The sequence below is a fragment of the Lepisosteus platostomus genome, chromosome 7 (genome assembly GCF_059453375.1).
Source record: "Lepisosteus platostomus isolate fLepPlt1 chromosome 7, fLepPlt1.hap1, whole genome shotgun sequence".
Lineage (NCBI taxonomy): Eukaryota > Metazoa > Chordata > Actinopteri > Semionotiformes > Lepisosteidae > Lepisosteus > Lepisosteus platostomus.
In genome coordinates, this window is record NC_142617.1 from 10129069 (window position 1) to 10145952 (window position 16884).

Consider the following 16884-nt stretch of genomic DNA (forward strand, 5'->3'; position numbering starts at 1 on the left):
GCGTCCGTGTGTTCTAGCACACTGCAGGCATCATGGAGTGCACATGTAAAGAAATCAACTCTCCCAAATGCCCAGAGGAAAATCCCAGGGTTGCAGCTAGATACGTCATTAGCCTTTGTTGCCTAGCGCTACCACACATCACACCAACATCACCTCCCCCTTCCCTCTCCTAACTGTACGTGCAACAGAATCAATAGACACCCGAACACTGCAACACACAGGACCGGGCACCGAGCAAGCCAGGAGCCGAGACAGACGAGATCCCACAGCTATGGCCTCGCAACTGGAGTTGACCTTCCGTCAAGATGCCCAGCTGACGGAGGTCATGCGCTTGAGGGTGAAGAGCCTGCAGCAACGCAACCAGAGGCCCCAGGACGGCGAGAAGCTCCTGCAGCCCCAGGAGGTCGTGTACCGGCTGGATTTCTCCCAGCAGAACCTCCGCTTCCTGAGGTGGAACGTCCAGTTCTCGGCCCCAGGCAAGATCACGATAACGGGCACCTCGCAGCTCTGGACGCCGGACCTCACCAACCTCATGACCAGGCAGCTGCTGGAGCCCGCGGGCATCTTCTGGCAGAAGCCCGGCGAGGACAAGGTGCAGTGCTTCGAGGCGGACGCCCAGGAGTTCGGCGAGCGGATCGCCGAACTGGCCAAGATCCGGAAAGTGATGTACTTCCTTCTCACATTCGAAGATGGCATGAGCCCGGCGGACATGAACTGCTCCATAAGCTTCAGGGGGTCTCCCTGAGGGGACAAGACGCCCCAGCACAAAAATCTTTTTTTTCCTGGGGTCAGGCTGTTTTCGCGTTTTGTGCTTGTGGTTGCAGTCGGTGTCTGCTTTGCCTGGCACTCTCCAAAAATGCAGCGCTTTCTGATTAATTTAACAAGTGGCCGCAGCTAAAGTTAAGTCGTACGTTTACTCATAACGGTCTTCGCACACCAGTGTGCTTTTGTAATGTCAATATTATAGAATCACTTGTGCTAACGTAAAGTGATATTTTTAGCATGCTTTATATTACAGAAAATTAAATAATATGTGGTTAAAGTATTACAAAAGAGCTTTTAGGCAGCTTTACCTCTGAATTTTGATTATCCTACCTTGTGTTAAATTTCGATAGGATATTAATGGCTTGAAAGACTTGCTCCTAGTTTTTATTTTGAAATATTTATTTAATAAAGTGTATTTAGCCTTAAGCTTAAGATAAGATAGAACTGGTTTTGATACCATAACAAAAAGTACTATTTTGTTACATAAAAATCTAAAATACACAGAGAAAACAATTCTATAAATCAGCATAATTGAATATATGCGCAGTAAATGAGACTAGGAATATACTGTAATTCAAGTTCAAAAGCAGCAACATTTCCTGTGCAGATTAGACTAAAAGCTATACAAACACCATAAAAACACAGATCGCTAAAATTCAACTAACCCAAAGTTAGTCATGCATGACTAATTATTACGCTACAATAAATACCGTGCTAAATTTCTTGAGTCAGGAACGCAATCTATAACATAGTAATAATGGGGTTTCTCTGTTAAAGCTTTGTCATAACCTTCACGCAACTTTGCATTACAGATTAAAGCAGATGGCATGTTTTCACAGTGTCCCTGTGCTGGTACAGTACAAAGGAGGTTAGACTCCATAAAAAATGTTTTGCAGTAGCCACTGAGCATCGCTTCAATGGGATCAATTGAATTCATGTCATACTCCCTTAGGTTAGAATCAGGATATTGTGTTGCAGTGAATTGTTAAATTCTAGCTAGGTCTATAATTCTGCAGAGCTGAAGTCTAAAAAAAACCAACAGATGCAAATTTATGATTCATTAATTAGAAAATGCCCACATGCTCAAACTAATTAAAATCCGTGACCTTGCTCTAATTCCACTTCACATGTTCTAGACCAAAATGGCTAAGATCTGTCCTTTAAGAGGGACAAGTATGGGTGGAAACATCCAATATGTTTTTAAAGTTTGTGGCATTTAATTATTGAGTGCTATTACCAAGAACGTAAATGAAAACCCTACATGTTTTGGAAACATATTTAAGATATAGATTTGTGCACCACTTTTCTTTTTAAATCAGTATTGTGAATGCGAGGCATATTTTTACAGAGATATTACCTGTACATTTTATTAACATTAAAATTAACTGTACATCGCTGCTCACATTTAAAAAAATCAGAGCTTTTTGAGGGAGTTTGAAAAAGGAGATCCACCAACTAGGGTGCTCTCTCTGAAACAGGTAACTTTCTCCTAAAACTTCTTTTGGCTAAAGGGGCATAAATGTTAACACAATGTACAATGTTAACGTGATGACATCTTGCTAAGAGACAAAAAAATGATTCTGATTCTAATCTTCACCTGCTTCTTGTATTCCCTCCTTTTCCTCAAGAGGAATAAGAATCTTTTTTTCTGAAAGGTCCTTGATACAAATGACAATGCAAATGTGTGACTTCATGGTGCAATATGACAATGTATTACATTTTGGTTTAATGCAGTAAATAAACCTTTCTGCACACTGAAAAGAATGTAATAGAAGCATTTTTCTAAACTTACACCTTGTGCAGCTATAGGAACAAAGAATTGTTTAAACCAGGCACAAGTGCTTTTATTCCACTAATCAAATGCATAAACAGACATCCTAGAGTCGCTCCTCTGACAGAAACTAGTGTTACTTTGGGATGTTTTAGAAGACATATTTTCCTATGGAACAGCCAGTTCCTCTGTAACTCAACTGCATGCATTCCCACTTAGGAAATCAGTTAAATGACTACGTGTGGGCAAGATTTAACATAGTATCTCCTCAATCCAGCTTTCCAGCTGATTAAATCCCCATCCCTGCAAAAAAGGTTTTTAAGGAGAACGCTGGCCAATCAGAACAGTAAAAGGTGAATCACACTGCAGGATTCATTTATGACACTTCCTATCCAAACCAATCAAGCCAACCATGTCTTTCGTACTTGAGTGCAAATGATGAGGAAAAATCTGTGGTACAAAAAAAAAACAGGTTCATTTTTGGGTATCGAAGTCTGCAACTGTCAGTCCGTCCTGAACAAACACACTACAGCCACAGACTAAAATTAGCCAATAACAGTGATACAGTATGCACTCCTGGCCCTGGAGAGTCAAAAGTATCTTCTGATTTTCATTCCACCCTGGACTCTTAATGAATGTAGTCAAATCAGTGTTCACTAAGTTGTTCTCTACAACCACTGTTTCCAGCTCTTTACTCACTGACGATGAAAGGTTACCTACTAGTTTACTGTGGCTCTCCAGGAGCTAATATCAGCTATGTGGTGTGTTGCTAGGGCAGCATTGCAAAGTGGGCAAGCCTCTGGGCTCATGACTTGTGGGTTCAAGTCCCTACTGCAGACACTGCTGTTGCAGCTTCAGTGAGCTATTTGACCCTAGTTGCTCCAACCCACCCAGCTGTAAGAAATGGAACCAGTATTGCTGGGTCTAGGTTCTGTGATGGATTGACCTCCCCATCCAGGAGGGGGAGTCGTGGTCTCTGACTGCCTCAGGCCTACAAACCAGAAGACCTCTTGGCCTGCTGAGCCAGTTTCTGTGAGTTGAATAGAATTACCTATGTGACATGTTAAATAGCTGAGATTTGTACTAGTTATTTGTGAGAATGAAGATCCACCAGTAAAAGCAGTATAATCTGTTTCAAAATACCAAATGCTTACCTAAACTACATATTTTTATCCATGCGTTTCTTGTGTCATTTATCATGTACTCCTGCACTACCCACTGGAATAAGTGGCTTCACCATCTTGCATTTGCTATGCAGCGTCCTACAGATGGTAACATGCAATACTGATGTTACAGTGTGAATCTAAACTGGAAAATAAAGCTATAGTGTAATTCTCTCTGAACACAAACGTACGTCAAGAGATAATCTGTAAAGTGGTAGAGGTTTCATAATGTGTGAAAAACATAAAACTGTGATCAGGATAATTATTAGTGCCTTTTAAAAGTGTAGTGTTTACTTCCCTCTATTAACTCACAATATTAAAGAAAAATGAAACACAAAAGTAGGTACATATTTATTATGGCCTTAATGATTAATACAAGGTGTGAATACGATAATCAGCTCATGGGTTCTTGATGTTACTGTGTGTATAATACAGTCTGTAATTTTGGCCATGGTTACCCTGAGTTTATGAAGTGAAACCCTCACACTAATCCCTCAAGAGAAAGCTAATTGGACCTACATTATTTTTTTTGCACGACTAAGTGTAAAGGATGCACAGAATACATTTCTAAAACCAGTGCTGACCCGAGAGACGTCACTGTTCCAATGACTGATTTTATCAGTTAAACCCAAGCTGATGGTAAGGGATACTGTCTTGAGTTGGGACGCTTCACACCAAGGGCATAAGAAGAACTTAAAACACGCCAATTCATAGAAGGGTATTCTTCTAAGAACTGGCGCATTTTTAAGTTCTGTGATCCACATCACGTCGTACAGAAATCAACAGCAGCTGAGGGCCCAGAACTAAGAAAAAAAAAGACCTTGTAGTGTCTGACAGGACAGCAGCAGTATCTTACGCAACTGTGTGGTTAGAAAATTTCCAGTGTAGGTGAAAACAATAGGGAGCTGGGGAAAGGATGTTCTAGTGAAACATCGACAAAAACGCAAGCAGAAATAGGCAGTAATGAGGCCCGGGGAGGAAAGGAGGTGTCTGTGAACATCGGCACTCTACGGAGTTGTATGTGAAAAAGGGAATTGTTAATCAGATCATTCTGAACTAGATACAACTTCCAGTGCTAAACAGCTACACTGCCAGCGGTTCACATTATCACTAGTGAATGGTGAGGCAGGAAAGGGTTTCAATCACACCTTCTATGAATGCTTGCTTGTGACACATTAATTAAGATTGAGGGCTTAAAATGATTAATGGGTTAACCATGAGGAAAAAAAAGGTATGTAAATCCATGACTACAATCTAAAATGGAAGCATTTTTAAAGGCATTCATGAGCGTAAAATAATATTTACCTGTTATCTTTGTGGTTCAGTCGACATAATAATAATAATAATTGCTTACACTTATATAGCGCTTTTTCTGGACATTCCACTCAAAGCGCTTTACAGGTAATGGGGACTCCCCTCCACCACCACCAATGTGCAGCATCCACCTGGATGATGCGACGGCAGCCATAGTGCGCCAGAACGCTCACCACACATCAGCTATCAGTGGGGAGGAGAGCAATTCACAGAGGGGGATTGTTAGGAGGCCATGATTGATAACAGCCGATGGGGTAATTTGGCCAGGATGCCGGGGTTACACCCCTACTCTTTTCGAGAAACACCCTGACATAGCTCTCATGCTCGAGCATAAGCACATCAGGATTGCGAAATACACGGGACATTTTAATAAGCAAATTTCGTGCATGAGTCACAGTTTAGCAGAACCTTGGATAATTTAATTTGAGCACGACATCAACTTTACTCCCCTTAGGCACAATAAGACAGGGGCATCCTTTTCAAGAGGTGGTGTGTTTCCAACCAATTATTTCAGGAAGTGGAAAAATATTTCCTTTTCCCCCCCCCCAATGTTTTTGCGTGAGCGTGGCCAATGAACAGATAACACAAATAGCCACAGCCACAGGTCTCTGGACATTACAGGTCACTGGGAAGCAGTCTGGCTCTCATCTGAGGGATTATTGTATTATATACTGTCCTGTTATTTTAATCCATTTTCGTTATAAAACTGTCCTCTTACTGGAAGCACAGAAAATCACTACTCCAAAACAAAAGCCCCTCCCTTTATATTTAAAGATAATTCAGATACCTTCAGCTGAAAGAATTCAATGAAAACTCTGAACCAACTTCACCAAGGTTTAAAATCCAATAAGATACTGAATTCAAGATCCCATATGTTTTAAAGGTCAGTTTCAATTAGCCTTTGGGCAGGTCCTTTACAAGATCATGAATAGCTGGCCTCCTGCCTGTAGTCACACCCACACCATGCCAAATCTCTGCCAGTCCAAAACAAAACTGTTAGGGATTACTGTTACGGAGCATTTTACGATTTGACAGTGGTATCTACTGTACAGACCATGTGGCATAGAAAGCACATTCCATTGTCAGACCAATAAGAAAAAAAATATACAAAAAGTCACCTATGTTGATTCTAGATCATTAAAAATATAAGTTGTCTTGATTTTTTTTTTTTATCAGTAACGTTCCCCCCCCATCACTGATCTTGGTCAATGAATATTATTCAAAAATGTGCTTTTAGTTGTCCACCCTTACAAAGCTGCTGCCAAAGCACATTATTATGCTTCCAATCTATTCAGTGCTTTTAGATTCACTCTAAATAAAAAGACAACTAACATCTGCATTTACAAACTCAAAAGAAACGTGCACAAAATACTGATCACCTTACAATCTATCATATGGAATTCTGTACTGATAAAAGAAGATATGGTAAGTACAATCAGGAATTCATCTAGAAAATTTCAATAAAATGAACCATAACAGGATGTTGTCTGAAATTTTCCAAAGCGTGCCTTTGGAGGTAATAGTGTTTTTCAAGAAAGAGCTCACTGTTTTAACTATAATAGATCAAAGAAACAACAGCACTGTCATAGAGCAATAAAGAGACATTTGTCTGCTTGATAGTTTGTCCACTATTACTGGATTATGGTCATTTGGGCTGAGAGTCACAAAGACAAGCCCTGTTGTGTGGGTTCAAAGACACAAGACGAGTTCAAGACACCGTTAACTTCTTCTTCATCTGTGTACAATCTATTTTATTTTCTCCCGTCTTCATTCATGAAGTCATAACCACATTTATTGGTCTTCTGCATCTAAGAATGTGGGCATATTGAATATAACTCACAATGAATTCTGGATCTTTTTTTACCTCTTCATCAGTATCTAATCCAGCCTACGGAAAACTGGATGGCTGGAATTAGGCAGATAAAAAAGGCGATTAATGGGGACTGTGGCCTTAATCATTTTTTCAGCAGATAGGAGGGAACTGTGTTTACTGTACATAAAGAATGGTTTCCCCAGACCAGCCAAGAAAACTGTCAAGTTTAATAATTATACTGTTCCCTTCAGGAGTTGGAAAACGTAGCATCTTTAATCTGAAGGTCAAGGCTTACTTTCTGCCATAGAGACTCTCTGGAGGCTAGACTGGAACAGGCCGCCACAAACCAGCAGTTTCCCAGCTGTCCCTGGTGCAAGTCGTGAGCACTGATCCCATCAACAAACAAGTGAGGGTCAGCACACAGCTCCTGTGAGAGAGAGAGAAAGCAAAGTGGATTGAGTGCATTATGAAGCATGGCAGGGACTCATTAATTAAGCAAGTAATCGTTGCATTTTACAGTAGGCAGCACAGCTCACCCACTATAAATCAAGTTGACAATATAGCTCATGACAGCACTGGGTATGCCTCTAGTTAGCACACTCACAGCTTGTGTCTGCTGCTGTCTTGGAATGGAAAAAAATGTTAAATGTGAAAATGACAAAAATGTTACAGCTTGCAGGTGTAAGAATAATCCTGAGCCTGAATTTAGACTCAAGCATGTGGCACTAACCTTAACTTCAAGAAGGCCTCAGGAATACCTGGCCAAAATGGGTGACGGCTTAAGTAAGTGAGAAATACCTCTGTACATAGCAAGCATTTACACAGCAAGCAGCTGGGGTAGCACACAGCTCCTGTTTTTTTCTAGATTAAGCTTTGTTTTTGATTTCTGTACTGTAGGACTACACTTAAATAATTTCATGCAGGACAAAAGCTTTGGAACAGTTCATCAGTTACTAACATGGCACAGAATCTACTAAGAGCACAGGGATACATCACTGGTGTAAGTGGCAAGACACATGTCACAATCACTAAACAGGCTATACAGCAATTACTTACAGCTCAGCTCCACCCTGAACCCAAACAATACTGTTCTGTTGAAGGCAAACACAAAGAAAGGCAAGACCAGAATGAAAGAATCACAGTATGAATAGACAGTAAACTATGTGACAAAGCCTTCTATACAGAGGGCAGAGGCTAGGAGCTCTATGCCACGTTTAATCAAGGCGTTTGCTTTGCACGTTGGATGTAAACTTATAGAACTCCAAATTGATCATAGGGAGTGCTTATTTACAGACTGTGTTGTTGTCAATTTGTTGCTGTGCTAGAATCTGGTGATTTGCATTCGTGCTTCTAGTGAAGCGAGTTACTACCTGCAAATGTTACTTGGGAAAGAGATAAAGGCAGGCAGTCGGCTCTCGCAGTGCTGTGAAGATCTGCGTCAACCTCATCAAAATGACCGAACACACTTTAAATGACGAAAAACTAAGCGGCACACGTAAAACTAAGAAAGTCTGCGAGGAAGGAACATGGAACAGCACAAGCAACCGTGTGAGTAGAGTGCATGTAAAGAGAACAAGAACATCCTTCTAATTTATGCAAGTTCTGCCATGTGACCTCTAAATCATGGACCATTAATTCCCGTGATATTGCCAAAAGAAGACCAGTAAAAAGTGAACCAAATTACTCTGAATACCCCTATAGAGACTAGTGGTTAGACATTATACAGTTATAAATAATATATGAAAGGTGTTTTCTTTGACTATTTTAAAGAAATGTACTTCATTTTAAATTGTTTTTATTTCATACGATTTAAATGTGAGTTTGTCTCATAATCAGGAGACTCTGTGTCTCTGTGCAACATTATTTTGTGCAATCTGGTCAGCGCCTGTGGCTGACAGAAGCTGAAAAAAAGAAAGTAAACAAGACACAAACCTCCCTCTTGTCATCTGTACTTAATGTCTACTAAGCACAAAAGTTCAATACTTAAATCTGTCAAGGGCTAGAAACAACTCAATACTCCTTAAGAGCAATCTCAAAAGACATGAAAGTTGAACACAGGAGTCACATATCACCTGGAATGCAGTACTGAAGTCTGAGGACGTCAGTAAGGTTGTGCCTGGAGCAGAGTTACATGATCTTGTGGTGTGGCTCTCGCAGCACAGTAAACACAAATCATCATCCTACACAAACAATCTTCGACGGAACAGGCTGATCTTCACTCTGAGAAATAAATCTGCCATCTCTTGGAGCTACAATTCTCAGGGATGGCTAACTCCTAAGCCCCTCCACCCCCATCACATGGACATCAAACGAATGTGTTGCCAGCAACCAAAAAATGTCAATGAATCTAATCCACTTTAAGACAATTAAAATAAATTGAAATCTCATGAAAAGGTAATACAAATGGATCGGCATTTCCAGGTAACAGATGGATTAAGGATTTTCAATGCATGACACTAGAAGCTGCAATGCACAAATCAAATGAACACTGCTCTGTTTATACAGTTACCCCAACTCCCAGAACACTAGTCCTTTGTTCTGCATCATTATGCAAAAATCTATATACTGGCAGACAGCTGCTTTTTCTTGGTAGGGGATGCGCCACTGGGTGAATATCTAAATTGCACCCAGCTGTCCCATCATGCCACCATGTCATCCAGATCAGATCGTACAGATCTGTGTTTCCTGATGGGCATTTGTATCAACCAATTGTATCGTGACCTTTTGATTTGAATCCTACTGTGCTCAGGCAAGCAGGTGATTTTGAACTGAAAGACATCTGCAACAAAACACATAACCGGCTCTCTACTGTTTATCCTGCAAAACGTGTCAAGATAAAAGTTTTACACAAGAAGGTTGTATTACATTTATTTTTAAATTATACAATTATAAAATTATACACACTGGTCTCCTGTCCAACAAATGTCTCCAGGAGCCAGTTTCCCTGGCTTTCAAACCATTTCTCCTTAAATTATGTTCAGTTGGTACACCATATATTAGAAGGGTTAATAGGTATTTAAGCTTTAAGCTTTTCATGTCTCCTTGCCTCAAGAACCAATCAGACTGGTTATTCTTCTCAAACTCTCTGCAAATATTCAGCAGATTGTAGATAATCTTACCACACCCATGTTTCATGAAAATAGCTACTTAAATGTCATAAAAAGTAAAGAATACATTGAGATTAAACTAAAGTTTACCTTTCATATTAGTTGAAATACTAAACCCTAACAAAGTGCCCTGCTATCACTACCCCAATATACTGTAATACTGTTAACTACTGTATGTGATTTTCATTATTTGTAATATGAAACACTCTTACACAAGACTAGAATGTTTCAAAACCTAATTGAGAACCTGTCTTTTTGCTTTTAAAACAAATGAACTGGAACTGGGTTTGTCTTTGCATATACCTTGTTTTTAGGTTTCTAAACTGCTAAGGCCCAAAAAGTACTAACTAAAAATGGATTTATGTTGTGTTGTATTCCATGTGAAATCTGAATGCACTGTAGAACTAAAGGTGCCCTCAAAATAAAATGCAAAGCCAGTTGCATTTTACTGAGCAATAATCTTTAGTGTTTCAGAACCTGTTATTGGCTGCTATGAATTACCATGAACATTGCAGCAGAATCACACTGGCAGCCATGACAATCAGGCTTATTTTTCAGCTTTTAGTTTCCTTTCCTTTTCAAAGGTATTTGCGTTCTCCCACTATCAGAGATTTTTAAGTCCTACAAACAAGTCCAAACATAAAATCTGCAAAACATGGTGGCTCAGCTAGAGCAATTAAAAGAAGCAGTTCTTCCTCTGCACATTAACAACCTGTGAATTCTTATTTCTAACAGTATTTTTAATCTCACAAAAAAAGGATTGAGATAATGAAATATCTGTTCCACAGCACAAGGGATAACCCACTCTTAATGAGCAAAACCTGTTCCAGAGGAATCCTAGATCTCTTCCCCAGAACAAAGAATAGAAATAAAATTAAAAAACAGCAACAACCTGGTTTCTGTTTTGGTTCTCTCTTTTCTAGCTGCTATTTCACTTCAGATCCTTCTCTGGCTTTGACACCCGGAAATGATTCAGTAATGTTCCGATTTATGACTTCTGCTGCTCAGAGACACAGGAACACACTGCAGTATGCAGAGGGAAAAAAGAGTTCATAGAGAGAACTCTTATGTAATCTTGAAAACACTACAGGTTTAATCCTAGCTTTTCTACAACATATTAACAAAGCATGTAAACTACTATACCAGAGTGACATTACATTCAGAGGATGTAAATCTAATCAAAGATAACTTAATTGCTAATTACTTTGTTTAAAATCTATTCAGACCAGCACAGCTATGAAACATTGCTATTTTAGCTGAAAGTGTGTCATGAATCTGCCTTAAACAAAATGTTTCAAAAACAAACTCATGTTTCAGTTTTGTTGGAGCTTAGATTTCAATAATTTGAATCATATGTGTTGGCAAAACACTTGGCCTTGTTGTGTCTGCTACAGGGAGTGAGATTTCCTTTCCAGTAGCAAGTTTACCCTGTGAGTTTGTGGCTGAGAGCTCACAAACTCATTCTAAATCTGGCCAAGATGATCAAAAGCACCCATTTCTTTATCTCTCTCTGCCCTAAGAATGGTTAAAATTGAACTGAATTAATCTTTGTTGCCCATAAGGGAATTTATCTTGCATATCAAGAGCTCATAAACATATGAGGCAACACCAGTAGAATACTGTACTATGATACAATACACGATTTAACAACTTTGCTCCATCAGAACTCAATCCAGTAGATGAAACCTTATCTAAACATGCGAATCCTTAAAAAATTCACAGTAGTATGTGAAAACTGGTACAACACAAAGGCTTTATAGCTAAGAATGTAGGCACCCCCAAACCCAGCATCACCAACTGTTGGATAGGCGGTATCAATACAATATCCATTTGACCATTCCCACAAATAAGATTCTCAGGGCTGCATTAACTGATGAAACCAATAATTCTGCCCCACTCGTATTAATTCTCTTCTAAACTCACATGATTGTGTTTTACTGCACACAGCACATTAGAATCAAAACATATCTTCATATCTTCTTAGCCTCACACTATTTGGACGGACAGAAAACTGTTTCACGGTATCTGCATTCTTACTACCAAGGCTCCACTTATGCCTGTGATAAGTTGCTCTGGAGTTCAGACAAGAACTAGCCAGTTGAATCAGGTGATTTATTTCTATCATAAATGATTAGATAAATGATATTCTATGCAGCAAACAGTCAGCTACATTTATTTATATCAAATGCACGGATAATGATTTCTGATTAGACAAACAATCAATAATCCTATAAAAAACAATCAATAAAACAAGAATTAATATGAAAAATGAATGTGAACTGCAGCACGCAACTCCAATATCATGTGAGCACCCCATAATGATTATTTCCCCAAACAAATCCAGGGTTTCCAGGATGCATCTATGAAACATTTTATACACAGCTCTGTGACAACCTAAACCATATTCTGCTTCACAGTCAGGGTCCTTTTATGTTGACTGATAGTGAAAATCTGCAACACTGAACTATAATGAGATACAGTCTGTTCTTGACTAAAACACATTATTTCCTTCTGTGTTTCTGAGCACCCTTGTTGAACCTAAAGAATTGCATTTTCTGAATGAAGAGAAGCCTGGGCAGTAAAAGGTCAGTAATCTGCTGACTCAGACCTACGGAACCACAAATATAACTTTTAATCCTACCCAGAGATCAGGAGGAAGGCCACTAGCTCATTTTCTCAAGGCTGTTGGCGTGACCAGCCCCCTGAAAATCTCCTATTGTTATTATTCAGATTTTAAAATAATCCTTCATAAAAATAATATCAGTGCACACAAATCTGTTTTTTTCAGTCTGACCCTTCCCCAGGAATAATAGTACCCACCTGCATTACAGAACATTCACTACATGACTAGTGCTAATGTTCTCTTCAAGTAATTCGTATTCTGAGCACAATAAAACTGTAAACTTGCACAACACTTAAAACCTTTTTTCTGAAGCTCTAATGCAATTTTCTTTGAGATTGCAACCCACACAAACTGAGTGGCATATATCATATATCACTCCATAGCGATGGACTGAGACATCTGAGACCCCACTGCATGCTTAATCACAAAAAATAGCTTTAATACTCAACATATGTGCCCACACATTCCCATAACTATTATTTGAAACATCATGTCTGGCAGGATTGAACTTAGAAAATCACAGCTTGCATTAGGCAAAGCACTAAATCAAACCAACACCTGTTTGAAAGAATAAGTGAAAGAGAGAACGATGAAATGAAAGAGTATAAGTTTGTTTTTTGTTGCCTTGGTTCAGTACCCGTCATGTGAGAGAGAGAGGCATCGATACAGGCCTCCTTCTGTTTTAATTCAATACCTATCGGATGTGGTAGAGAGCCAGAGTGCATCGCTTATGCATAATTTATGTTCTTAATTCTGATTTAAGCTTAACCACAAAAAACTCCCATTTCAAGAAGACGTTCATGCACAAGAGAGACATTACAGTGAATGAAAAGTAACTAAGATAATGGAGGAAGTAGAGGCCTAATTGAATTTTCATTAAAACTAATTGAAAACATGTCTTGATAATATATATATATATCTTGGATATACTGTCCAAGACCTGAAGGACTATGCAGTGAAAATGAAACTATAAAATTGCTCATTTGCACATATCATATGATTAAAAAATACTTTCAAATGTGTCTAATGGTAAGCCATTCAGTTCACAATAAAACAGGTACATGAGAGGGTTCTGGAGTTCTTTGAAGCTGGTCAAATGTCATTCTGTCCCTCAATGAAACACAGTGGTGCCTTGTACTTTAAAAACACCACCATGTGTCAAAGAACGTGATCTGTCCTGATATCAAGCTGCTTGTCAGAAGACTGTATTCGTAAAATGTCTTCATGGCCTAATAATTACAACAAGCACTCTGAGCCAACTAAAAACTAGAAAGGAATACTTTCAGTTCCCTTCTGTGAATTAATGGCACAGAGCTGACACACGTAAGTGAAGACAGGCTGTGAACCTGAGGATTCCCAGAGCTCCGAATATCCCTGAATTTCCATTAACCTCCCCGCTGTGAGCAGCCCAGTCACGTCACCGAGAGACATGGTAGAGTTGCAGTGCGAGATGCATTGAGTCACACCCTGCCTTGGGGAACAGCTGTACAAAACCACCTCAAAGAATCTGTCACACTTCACAATGCTGGACTCTCTATGGAGGAAATATAGACTAATATACTGTACACAGTACCCCACATACCATTTTACAAACCCCAATGAGAAGGCTGTAGCATAAAGTTAGGTGAAGGGAGCAGGGTCTGTCTTGTTCCACTTTTTGTATGAAATCTCCCATTGCTCTTTCTAAATCTTAGTTTCACCCAATGAATGAAGGCTCTCCTCTAGCTCTCTGGCATGGCCTCAAATGCAGAGGAACATGATGCCTCTATAGGTGGATCACACCTGCCAATCATTTCTCAATGTACATTATCATCTACAGTACCTGCATGCAGTTGTGTTAACATCTACTTCAAGCAGGATAAATAAACAGAGAAAGAGTTAAACTAAACTCAGACCTGTTTCTCTGGCAAGAAAGATAAACTTCTGTTCAGACCATATCTCATTGTTATGGAAGGGGCGACCACAAGGTGCTCTGTGTTTGAGTCTATACTCTGTGGCTAAGAAAACATTGAATTTAACTCCTGCATTTTAATTGAAGGTTTCTAGTTTCAAACAGGCTTCTTTTATTTTAATGCTGCTTTAGATTCTGTAGCGCTTAAACTTTCAGAAAGTTAAACTTACAGCTAAGACCACAAATGAGAAATTGACTTTGACCCTCTCAGTATTTGCCAAGTTTCTAGTTCCAGCAATTAGTCTAATGTTTTGGTCCCTTGAGCTTTACTTTTTCTATGCCATCTCGAATATCTCCAGACAGCCGTTATCTGCGACTCTGAAAACTGCTGATTGATCCAGATGCCCATTAATCATGTACTTAAATCAGACAAGGCATGCTGCATGTTTATTAAACCCACACAAAAGACACAGTGATTTACTCTGTATCTTAAATTCTGCAGAAATTATCTTTGTAGTTGGTGGTCTGGCATAGATCCAGATTCACATACTGCACTTTTGCAAAAGCTGGGGGCAGAGTAGCTTGGTGGGTAAGTCTCCGAACTATAGGTTGTACAGTGTTTGACATATCTGTCCAGTGATTTCCCAAAATACTTCTATTACACATTTAAAAGACAATTTGGCTTCATGCCCTGGGCTGTACGTCTTTGCAAAGCTTGAAAACATGAAATTTGTATCATTTAACTGAAAGTGCTTATTTACACATTTACATTCACACATGCTGTTGTCTTAAAACGCCTTACCTTAGGCCTTTTCCAGTGCACTCTGCCAATCCTGTTGCCCTGGTAAAAGAGTGACTCATCAACAGCAGGGAATAGGGGGTCCTCAAACAGCCCTCCACTCTGTTGGCACTGTTTCTTCAGAGAGGAATACTGTTGGTTCTCATAGGCCTTCACTGATGAGAACATACTGCAGCCTGAAACACAGCAGGCAAGGGAAACTATCACACCTGTGGGTATTAAACTAACCAGTGGGTTCTGTGGACAAACGAGAAGGAGGACCAATGGTCTGACTAGAAACATCAGGCGAAAATGTGTTTCATTAGTGACATCCCTTAAAAACACTTGCATCGAAGGAGGATATTTTGTGAGATTGTTGATAAGTACGGCTCAATGGAATGTTGCTTCTTTATTTACTTATAAGGAGCTTGCTACATTTCATCAAACAGGATCCCAGTGTACTTACATGTGGGCAGGGGACCCCCTGTTATGTGACAGTAGCTCACTGCACACAGACAAGGCAGAAAGGAGATCATTCAGGTGACCAATTAAACGGAGGCAGAAACTTGTGTCAGCTGGAGGGAAACAACTTGAACTAGAACTGAGCCAGGACACTCTTACTGCTACCCGGGAGGGGTTTTCAAAACAAAGGGATGACAACAACAACCAAAAAAGTGATTACCACAGGTGCCATCTATTCTTTTTAAAAAACGCAAGCAGCACTAAGCAAGTCCCAGTCACACACAGAGTTAACCTGGCTGTAATGTAGATGCTCGCCCATTTGCAGACATCAGAATGCCAGAACTGCTCTGACATAATTTTATTGTCATAGATCTATCGCCTGTAATTTGGGTATAACCTTGGAGACTGACACTATTAGAGACAGGGCTAATCATCATAATATTGAGGCTGGAGAATTCCCTATCCATCTTCAAAACGCTATCACTTCCAGACAGAAGCAATTTAAACCCAAGATAATCACAGAGAGTGCTCTTCTTAAGGTCACAATGGCTTGACATTGCACTCACAGAGCCTGTTTCTCTACCAAGAGCAAATCATGGTGGAAAAAGATTAACCAGAATTATCCAAATACAGATGCAGCATACAGCATACCTTTCATTTGATTTTGTGCTCAATAACCTTGTAACTACAATGTACTGGTTATACAAAATTCATTCTTTGACTGTTACCTTTTCTAAAACACATGTACACATGGTATCTGTTACAGTAGTGTGTTTTTGCAAAACATTACTTGCTTCGATACACATGACTATAGTTCAACAGAGGTATTGTGTTGGTGTCAGGTTGCAGTAGATGTTGGTCTTGTATATCTGATTTACCTAAAACACTCAATAAAGGCATTTTTTTTGTCTAGGCTTCTTAGGTGTGAAAAGCACGTCTGATTGAAAGATAAAACACTACAGGAGCACATATCCCAGGACCGGATTGTCTCAGCATGACTAAAAATATATTTTCCACAGCAGATCTGCACAAAAAGTTTCACTAAAATATAAATTCACAAACAGTTCCAAATGTGAAGCACACCTCACAAAAGAAAAAAAATAAACAAACACAGAAGTCAGAAAATGTTCTACAGCTTTGTAATTGCTGTAGTACAGAAATGGAAACGTCCTCTAACTATTTCACTCTGGGACTTCA

The 16884-nt window shown here is 39.5% G+C and overlaps 2 protein-coding genes across 3 annotated transcripts in view; one reads left to right on the forward strand and one right to left on the reverse strand.

Annotated features, from left to right (window-relative positions):
* Positions 1–16884, reverse strand: part of capn5a (calpain 5a) — a 37655-nt gene that overhangs the window by 15130 nt on the left and 5641 nt on the right. For both annotated transcript variants that reach the window (XM_088639169.1, XM_088639168.1), the window contains 2 exons: positions 15250–15422; positions 7122–7253 (listed from right to left, as the gene is read on the reverse strand). In XM_088639169.1, the coding sequence (XP_088495295.1) occupies positions 7122–7253; positions 15250–15414 (297 nt within the window). In that variant the 5' untranslated portion in view covers positions 15415–15422. The remainder of the gene's footprint in view (positions 1–7121; positions 7254–15249; positions 15423–16884) is intronic.
* LOC148658146 (olfactory marker protein-like) lies at positions 192–2529 on the forward strand. Its single transcript, XM_088639173.1, has one exon. The coding sequence runs from the start codon at positions 272–274 to the stop codon at positions 743–745; it is 474 nt and encodes a 157-aa protein (XP_088495299.1). The 5' UTR covers positions 192–271; the 3' UTR covers positions 746–2529.

Bases quoted from the DNA above. Each gene is read 5' to 3' on its own strand.
- LOC148658146 (XM_088639173.1), top strand. From the start codon at position 272: ATGGCCTCGCAACTGGAGTTGACCTTCCGTCAAGATGCCCAGCTGACG.